The sequence below is a fragment of the Camponotus floridanus genome, unplaced genomic scaffold (assembly GCF_003227725.1).
Source record: "Camponotus floridanus strain SB8 unplaced genomic scaffold, Cflo_v7.5 scaffold19, whole genome shotgun sequence".
NCBI classification, from domain to species: domain Eukaryota; kingdom Metazoa; phylum Arthropoda; class Insecta; order Hymenoptera; family Formicidae; genus Camponotus; species Camponotus floridanus.
The window spans coordinates 461,233-471,463 of record NW_020229314.1 but is presented as its reverse complement, the minus strand read 5'-3'; the positions used below and the strand labels follow the sequence as shown (position 1 = coordinate 471,463).

General features: G+C 25.6%; 1 protein-coding gene and 1 non-coding gene across 2 annotated transcripts; both read right to left on the bottom strand.

Moving 5' to 3' along the window:
• Positions 1-2,577: 2,577 nt before the first annotated feature.
• LOC112637662 lies at positions 2,578-2,794 on the bottom strand. Its single transcript, XR_003122665.1, has one exon. It is a non-coding gene; the product is annotated as a small nucleolar RNA U3 (small nucleolar RNA).
• Positions 2,795-4,408: 1,614 nt separating this feature from the next.
• LOC105256151 (venom protease-like) lies at positions 4,409-9,841 on the bottom strand. The gene is made up of 7 exons (XM_025407817.1): positions 9,731-9,841; positions 8,300-8,375; positions 7,132-7,455; positions 6,358-6,654; positions 5,629-5,730; positions 5,111-5,262; positions 4,409-4,627 (listed from the first exon to the last, which is right to left on the bottom strand). Exons 2-7 carry the CDS (start codon positions 8,361-8,363, stop codon positions 4,463-4,465), a joined length of 1,104 nt encoding a protein of 367 aa, XP_025263602.1. The 5' UTR covers positions 8,364-8,375; positions 9,731-9,841; the 3' UTR covers positions 4,409-4,462.
• Between the last annotated feature and the right edge of the window lie 390 nt (positions 9,842-10,231).

Genomic DNA, 10,231 nt, shown 5'->3' with positions numbered 1-10,231 from the left:
TATAGTAATATTATAAGAAACATGTTTTTGTAATTTAATTTTTTATTTTACTTTTATTCAGATAAAAATATGATGCTCAAATTTATTAAAGGAAATCAGAAAATTGATCTATATGTTCCTGGTGATGTTTGATATTCTATTTAAAAAGATTCATGTATTGCTATTCACTATTCATACTATCCTACTTCTAAGTAAATTAAAAGTTGCATCATTGCTTATACATATATATCGAACAATTTTGCAAATATTTTTTGCATGTGCCAAATAAGATACAGCCATAAACTAAGAATTAATTTAGCACATTGAACATTAACTTGAAAATCTAGCTATTCAAATTTATGATTACACAAGCTCTAGAAAGAAATAATAAAATTACTTATTTTTGTTGCATATTCAAATATTTTATTTATTCAACAGATCAAAAAACTAGTTTTAATGAATGTGTATATCTTTGCATTGATTGATAGAAAATAAACCAAGCGTTTCAATTTTGACAATGATATACACATTCATTATAAATATACATTCGTTAAATCACTTCATCTCTGTCTTACCACTTTGACATATACTGTTTAAGAGTCATATTTTTATGTGATACATTTTCGCATAATAATAATTTCTTCACATAATAATACTCTATTACTACATCTTATTTGGAGTAATTGTTTTCTAATAATATGTTCTTAATCAGTATTTCAAATAATTGGCGGAATACGATTGATTACAATTGATGACTAGAATCGTTTCAAAAATTGTGTACGTGATTTATCAAGAAATAGTTGATAATCTACATCACATATCTTTATGATTCCTATTGTGTATATCATATCAACTCAATTTGTTGAATAAAACTATATAGAATAAACGCATCATATATGTTATGTGTGTATATATATATACAATGCAAAAAAAATAAGTTATAATACATAAAAATAATGTAAACGATAAAAATATCGCACAATATTATTCTTAAAGCATTGTAAAAAGGCAGTGTTGTATAATAATGGTGCTCTGATTTCTTTATATCATTGTGCTTCTATAAAAATATGATTTTATAAAAATCGATCGCAATGTTTTTTAATTACGAATGAGATAGAAAAAAACGGATAATAAAAAATAAGTCTTAAAGTTTAAGATGTGAAATTGTACTCCATAATATAATTGTTATATATTCTCAAATCTTTTGTTAATAAAAATATTAAATTTGTTATACGCGCTTACGTAATATTGTAGCATACAGGATGAACTTTATTCTGTATTAATAAATGTCTCATATAAATATATATCTGTAACATATTTTATTCTAATATATATATTAAATATAGTATATTGTAATATATATTTTTCGTCAATATCTTAAAAAAAATATCTGTCATATCTGTATCTTGATTATAAATGTGTTGTATAAAGTAGTTACAACAGTGATTAAGTAATTTATTTCAAAATTACATTTATATCATTTTTAATGCATTGTATAATTACAAACAAAGTATTAATATACTTACGTTAAGTATTATAATTTGCGAAATTTTGTAATCGTATTTAAGAGAGAGAGAACGATGTATTTTATTTATATATTAGTTTCATACATTTTTTCTAGGTCTATTTTTAGATTCTTCTTTTCATCATTTTATTATATTATTTTAGATTCTTTTCTTTTTATTTTTTTCTTATATATAGACGTTGATGTACATGTTACAAGAAACGAAAAATAATAGTTCTCGTCTCTAAGATTGGCATGAATGTTCGGCTAAATTCTTCGAAATCTTTTTGAGTGATCTAATGTTAAATTCTAAATTGAAAAAAAATTCTTTCATTAACATATGCATTTCTGAGTATAAAATTGTTTTTCATTTTGAGAAATTGATTAGCTCTGTGTATAATTCATAATATTAATAAAACGATTTAACAACTACTATTTTAATATATATATCTAAAATAATTCAGAGAAGCTTAAAATAGTATTCGTATTAAATTTTTTTTATCAATATTATACACAAAGCTAATCAATTTCGTAAAATGAGAAAGAATTTCAATATTATAAAATATAAACATATATGAATTTTATGTCGTCCATATTCTATAATCTTGGTTTTTAACTTTATTCATTTATATATTATAAAAATATAATTTATTATTTATAAAGATGTATATGTGTATTGCATTTATCGAATGTACTTTAATGTATTTTTCGTAATAGGGCATATCACTTATATAATGACAATTTAACAAGAGTTTATATAACTTTGAAACTTTTGCAGAAAATTATTAGGACCGAAGAGAAAAAAAACTTATTATTGAATATCTATTTTTACGCAACGAACTTCGTTGCTGATTCATCAAGAAAATATATTTCTTATGATCTAAATTAGTTTCAACGAAAAGATTCACAAAGATAATCGCAGAACGTGACATAGCCGATCGGCGACTAAATTTATCAAATATATTACACACGTGGTAAGTGATTTAAAGAGCACACACGAAATTATATAAATGTAAAATTTAAGTAACGATTTTAACAAACGATCTTACTTGTGAATATACCTCGAGATCTATTTTTAGAATTTATCATGTATAACCACTCAGAAAGCCCGTCTCCCCATCACCTTTGCACTGAGTACAAAGGTTGAACGATCATCGATGACAGAGATCTCGAAACAAAGTCAAGAACTCGTGTCGTTCTCACGCTCAAGGAAGAGGACTGCGACTCCTCATCATGGTTACGCTTACTCCCGTGTTAGGGAGGGAGAATAAGATCGAATACTACAGAACTGATCCTGTGAAGTATGATCTTAAATTTCTGCCGGTTCCTGTGCCATATATATAGTGTGAATGACTGATTTCTATTACGAGAAATGCTTCATCGTCGTCGCCCTCTAGCGACCAAAGCAGAGACTAAGAGCCAACATAGCGCTTTCGGTTAGTGTTACACATATTGGCTGCGGTCGGGAAGACGCTCTGGATGCTTTGAAACATCATTCTATCTTTGTTCTACATTCCATGAGAATAAAGATAGAATGATGTTTCGAAGCATTCATAGTGCAGTCTTGACTGCAGCCATTGTCACATATTGAAACTGTTGTATACAAATTTACAATTTTATAAATAATTAAAACAATAAAACAATCTCTCTCTCTCTCTTATTATTTATAAACATTATTATTATATTATTAATATTATATTATTCATAATTAATCATATTATAAATTATTATTATTGTTATTTATATTGAATAACACTAATAAAAATATATACTTGCTATTGTTATTATTTAAAATAATATTAATTATCTTTTAATTACTTATGTGATTATAAATTTGTATACATTCTTCGCGTATTCTAATACGCATATGTAATGCATTCAATCGAATTTATTATATTATAATCTTTGATAAAGATACATTCTTTATCGATACATAACGGAATGATTACGTCAAAGACTTTTCGTTATTCTTCACAGAGGGCATCACTTAGATACTTATTGAATGTTTTCAACTTTCATAGCCACATAAAAATCAAGCTCCAATTAATTTAATCGCGAATTATAATTCAATTAATAGAATTACAACAAACTATTTAATTGTACAACTAATTTAATTTTTTTTTATGTTTCAAACAATAATAAATAATAATTCTTTTTAAATTCTTTTCAACAATTTTTTCTTTATTACAAAATACTAGATATTATTTGATAAATTAATTTCGTAGTTAATTAATTGATTATTTATTAATTAAATATTAATTAATTGATTAATTAATTAGAATTTAAATGGCTTTCAAATTTCTACAAAATAAAAATTGAAATCCAGATAAGTGAAGCGTATGACTAATCATTGATTTTCATAAAATGTATGCTTATGAGATGTATAGATACATATTCGTTAAAACATATGTATATATAATATAATCAATCGAAATAAACATAAAGTATAATGCTAATAGAAGTAATAAATAACAGAAAGATAAATAACAAAGAAGATAAAAATATAAATAATAAATTATTTGTATTGTTTAATCAAATTAGATATAATTATACATATATACATATACATACATATGTATATATAAAATTCTTAAACAAAACACAACAAACAAAACATTTCTATATATATAATTATAATATTATACTTTCATCAAATAATTATAAAATGTTGTATGATAGAATTAAACTAAAAGATTGCGTCATAAAATTAGCATAAAATTTTACAATATAATTTTCATAATTTTCATTTCAAATATGATTTATCTATGATATTTAATAATACTTGATATTTAGAAATATTTAAAATTTGTTTATGAAATTTAAAAATAAAATCGTAATTTTTGTTTATTATATTTATTTGTTCAGATGAGAAACAATTATAATAATATACATTCTAATTATATATTATAATATTCGTTTTCCAGAACCTAAGAAAAAAAATATAGATGGAAAATTTCTATGTTTGTATAAAAAAGCTATTTACACTAATTGGCTTGTAATAAAATCGAGGAAAGACGTAACCTTTGTATATACTCCTGGAAAACCTGGTTCTGCGCATCTAAAACCATATGATATTATACCAATAATATAATAAAATTTATTGTCTCGAGGATTAGGAGACATCAATGGTCCACCACTGTCACCCTGAAAAATCATTTCATATAAGCAACAGATAAATAATTAATAAAAAAATATTTATTTAACTAATTAATAAAGATATCTTTTTTTAAGTTATAGTTTCTTTTAAAATGGCTGCATTATAATTAATTTTTCACTTATGTCATATGAAGACAAGTCATTATACGTAAAAATAAAAGAAAATAATAAATTTTTTAGACGTTGACAAAATTATGCTTAGGAAATTATTAGTTGGATAGGAAATAAACTTAAATAATAATAATAAAGTAAGATATCAATAATGATATTAAGAAATGATGAAAGGAACGAAAATCGATCTAAATTCGGAATTACTATTTCAATATATATTGTTAATACATTTAAAATGTACAATCTATAAACGCATAATTCGATTTATTAATTAACTCTTTTATTAATTAAGCCATTTATAAGAAATATAAATATTTTTTATTAATTTTTTATTAATATAATTCTATAATCATTTCTTACCTGACAAGAGTCTTTTCCACCTTGAGCAAAGCCGGCACATAAAACGCGATCATCTATTACAGTCTCTTTAAAATTTTGAAAAGCTCTTACGCATTCTTGTTGTGGACGAACAGGAAGTTGTGTTTGTAAAAGTCGACTGCTTGTAGGCCCACCTAAAAATATAAACAATACATAATTAAAATAAATTATAATATCTTAATAAAAATATAGAAAAAAATTATAATATAATAAAAAAGGCTTTTAGTATTATATTATTACTATTATTTATAGTATTATTTATAGTATTAAATTATTACTGTTATTATATATTTATTAGATTTTTATATACATATACATATTTCTTTTTAGATTTTTATATACATACACATACATATTTCTCAGATTACAATTAGAAATTAAAGAAATTCATCAAATTACATTTAGCAAATAATATATCTATTTATATATATGTGTGTGTGTGTGTGTGTGTGTGTGTGTGTGTGTGTGTGTGTGTGTAGTTTATTTTATTCAATACTTACGGTAATAAACAGATCCCCATCCAGCAATGAAAGGATACGTATTTTCCACGTTTCTATTTCTATTAAAATCATCCACTGGCAGACAGATAGGATGAAGCGTTGCTGAAAGTTTATAAAACTGATATCAATTTATAAAGCGTAGTGAAGAAGAAAGGAAATTAAACAATTCTAAAAGCTAAATCTAATCTAAAATTTCTTATTTTGAAAATTATATGATGATAATATTTAATTTGGCAGATTTTGCAGATTTTATTGATTTTGTAAATCAAATACGTATCTATTTTAAATTATAGAATATAATTTATAGAAAAAATGTTCAGATCTGACATTTTTCTTTCATCATAATTTTGACTTAGGAGTGAAAAGAAAAAATTAAAATTTTTACGTAATTTTGATATTTGTTTGTAAGTCTTTTCGGCGCAAAACAATAAATATATCTATCGTCAGAATTATGATAAGTTGCGAATCACAAAAGAACAAAATGCGGAAAATATTTTTGAGAAATTAAATTGACAGAATTGAAAAAATTATTTGATATAATACAATACAGAAATACTTCTTAAAGAATCGATTATAGTCTTAATTGAGTTTTCTCATATTTTAGATCTCCTCACACATTTCATATCAATGAAAATTTTTTAATATTAAATTTCACGTGGTTTCTCGATCTTTCGTGAAAATAATAGTGAGTGAAATAAAAAAAAACATTAGCAAAATAGGAAAGCTTACGTGAAAATGGTACTTCTCGAGTCGTTTTCAAAACAGCCACATCGTTCGTGTGGCTTGTGGGATTGTAGCCGGGATGTACTGCTTTCCATTCGATAAAATCCTCGAAGGGAGTCGCTCCATCGGAATCGCTATTGAGATCCAAGTCACCAATACGTACTTTATACAAATCGTCTCGTACGCAATGCGCGGCAGTAAGCACATGACGAGTAGAAATTAAAGCGCCACCGCAAAGCCATCTCGGAACATTTGGATTTCTCGGATTTCTGAATCCGAGAACGGTGAGCCAAGGCCAAGAACCTACAAAATGGATCAGTTATTACTATTAATATCATAGATTCATTAATAACGCTGACAATGACACTGATGTAAGTCACTTTTATAATTTTTATTTTTTAACTGATATCAATATCATATTAATTAAGCGTTTTAAGAGTCTGCCGAAACAAAGACTATGTAAAATTAAATTCAGACCAAACTATTTATTTCCATTGACATGTAAAAAAGCAACAATTTAATTGTTTCTAACAAAAAGAAAAATTTTCAATGTGTTGGTGAAGAAAAAGTTGATTAAAAAAATCTCCTATAAAATTTACTTGAAATTTACTTTATTTAAAAAAAAGACGGATTTTAAAATTGACACTTTTTAATTTTTCTTAGAAACACATTATAGTTTAAAAAAATGATTGTTGATGATATGTGACAAGTAATACAAAATATAATAAAACAGTCATATATCATAGATAAAAATTATTCTCTAACCAAAATTATTCGTACCTAACGAAGCTGGCGAGCCACCAACGACTCTACGTAGCGGTACATCACTAAATCCACAATCAGGTGGATACAAAGGACCATACACAGTATTCGTGATCTCGCCACGACCTTGCTCGCCTTCGTTTTCTGTACCACCTGTATTTCCGCCATTGTCGGTAGGACAGCAAACTTGAGGATCTCTACCTTCAAATCCACAAAGGGAAGAACGGAGAAATTTTGCTACTTCTGGATTTTGAGAATTTGTTTGCAGAAGATTGAGCAACAGTGTACATTTTTTTATATTAATGCATATACCAGGTCGCCCTTGTGGGTTTTGGCATTGACCTGCAACATAAAAATTTAAATTTAACAAACTTTATAATATTATATTTATTTAGTTAAATCTGATCGATTGTATAATCACGATTCTTTTAATTTGTGGCGATATTATTTTTTTCAGAAGCATTTTTCAAATCATCGAAAAGAAGATGTAATATGTCAGTATAAATCGGTGTCCAGTCGACTTTCATCGATGATCAGGCTTTCATGATATTACATGAAACTCTCGTTCTCTCAATTTAAAAAAATCTTGCCTTGGCCCTGTTCGAACAATTTTACGTCAATGCTTACTACTGTAATTTCCCGGTAATCTGTGTAACACTATAGTGTAAAAAATTTGTAAGCCTTTATATATATATGTATATTTATAAAGATCAATTAATCTTCACAAATTTGTGAAAAATATATAAAATATAAAAAAATAATAAAAAATATAAAATATATAAAATGTAAACAATTTATAAAAACACATATTTAAATTTAATTATCTTAAAATATAATTCAAAAAATTCAACTTTCATAAATATAATTCTTATAATAAAGATTGTTAAGCTATTAAGTGAGTATAGTGAGTACAGACTAAGTGAGTACAGATAGAATAATTACGCAAGATGACGCACTCGAGAGTAACACGCGGGAGCAACGTGTATTTATGAAATTAGATAATATGTTGAGTTAAAATGACACATGTGGACATACCGGATTTGTTTCATACGAAATTCGATTCGCTATTATATTAAGAAAGCACTATCAGTAGTTCGGAAGTAAAATCTGACCGATAGTTGTGACGAGATTGTAATGGAATCTGTAGACACATATATTACTCAAAATGGTAATAAAAAGCGCATACCTTGAGATTGCGTCGGTGATATTAATATACATAGTGAACTGATGAGTACGACGGAAGACCACATTTTAAATCTTTCCTAAAAATTTAAATTATGTTATCTCATCTTCAGTAATTAAGTAGATTATGCAAATATAATTATAAATAAATTTTTTGCGTTCTCAAAATAGATTTAATAATTAGACTGTTAAAAGAAATGTCAAATGTCTTAAATTACATATTAGGAAAATTGATAAAATGGGATTGTATTACTTGAGATTTAAATAATTTTTTTTTAATATGTATTGATATTAATATTATAACTTTTTTTATAATTCTTTAATCTCTTTAAGTATTAGAAACTTTAATTAAACTTAAAGTTTATTCATTTAAAATTGAGTAAAAGGGGCTCTACTATTTTACATCTAAACTTCATTTATCATATAACTACAGTCATATTTATACGTGATGCTAAGAAACTGATATTGTTTCCTTTGTTCCCTTTTTTTAAAAAATGAGTTTTTCACAAACAATATTACTGTATTTATTACATGTTCGCATTATCAAACATGTTATATATTATATATGCATACATCATTATAGAGTCCATAGCACTGATACTTGGTGGATATAATTAGGATAGTAAATAAAAGTCATGTGTTATTTTACTTTGTTAAAATATTCAAAGTAACTTTTGCTTTAATTTAAAAAATTTTTAATGAGCCGAGAAAAGATACACATGTGTCGAGGACTGTTAAATAAAACCATTGCAAAGAAATTCGATGACCCAAGATACAGCACGTGCACGGAGATTTCGATGCCTCTACCGTACTTATGATTAGTCAACGTCAACATGAAAATAAGTTCTGCCTGGGTACCCCCGACATTGAATAAATGTGAGCTAGCCATAATAGATGAAGATTTATATTTAAGCATTTGCAACCTAGCGTGACAACAGTTGTTAGCGGATTCTCCTGCGATTTATTTCACGGTCAAAATTAATTATGAGTTATAATATATTTGACATTGACAAATAAAATCACTCTGAATTCAATGAAAATAGCATTACTCTAATGATGTCAGATTAAAGATACGCACATTAAGCGTAAAAGTACGTTGTTGATCTATTAAATCTTTTAGAAAAAGTATTCTGAGAAGATAAATCAATTATGATTTCAAAATTAAAAATTACATTTTCTTGTTAAATTTAAAAGGCAATTTATAACATGTGATGTATGTGTATGTATATGTGTAAATATTATTATTGAAAGTTTAATAAGTATTAATATATTCCAAATTTTTTAAATTTTGTCAAAAAATGACTATATCCTTATAAAAAAATACGGTTGTAAAAATTTGAAACAGATAGAAGATGTACTGTATAAAATGTAAAAATAATATAAGAATACTTTTTGTATAATATTAAATATTACAATGATATTATTGCTAACATACGATTGAGATCCTTTTGCACAGAAATAAAAACACTAGCGAATAATAGATCAATGAAAACAGGGCGAATTGTCGATGAACATTACATGATGGCTACTAAATTGCTCTTTTCTGCCGCATTCTCTTTATAACGGACAGAGAACAAATAGTCAACTAATAGTCATATTATTATATTCTGCTTCCAATAGTGTTACGAATGTTTTCTTCCATCTTGTTTATCAACTATATACATGTTTCTATTGAAGCGTCTAATGACAAGATATTACGTATATCGAAGTAATACAATGCAGACATACATCTGTTACCTTAATTACTGTGTATTATATTAAGATATGTAATTATTGTGACAATATGTGTTTAAATTAAAAATTCAAGTCAAGTATAATTATCATACAAATCGATTAGAAGTTGGCTTTGTCAAGATAATGTTATGGAATATTATTTTTCGGATGTTAAATAAGCATCAACAATCTTCTAAAATGCAATATAATGCGCTTTTTATTT

What these genes read in the sequence shown, in the direction of transcription:
- LOC105256151 (XM_025407817.1), bottom strand. Translation starts at nt 8,363, where the DNA reads ATGTGGTCTTCCGTCGTACTCATCAGTTCACTATGTATATTAATATCA. An exon ending in ATCACCGACGCAATCTCAAG is followed by an intron (nt 7,456 to 8,299) that starts GTATGCGCTTTT and finishes TTTATGTTGCAG; the next exon opens with GTCAATGCCAAAACCCACAA. An exon ending in TCGAGAAGTACCATTTTCAC is followed by an intron (nt 5,731 to 6,357) that starts GTAAGCTTTCCT and finishes ATAAACTTTCAG; the next exon opens with CAACGCTTCATCCTATCTGT.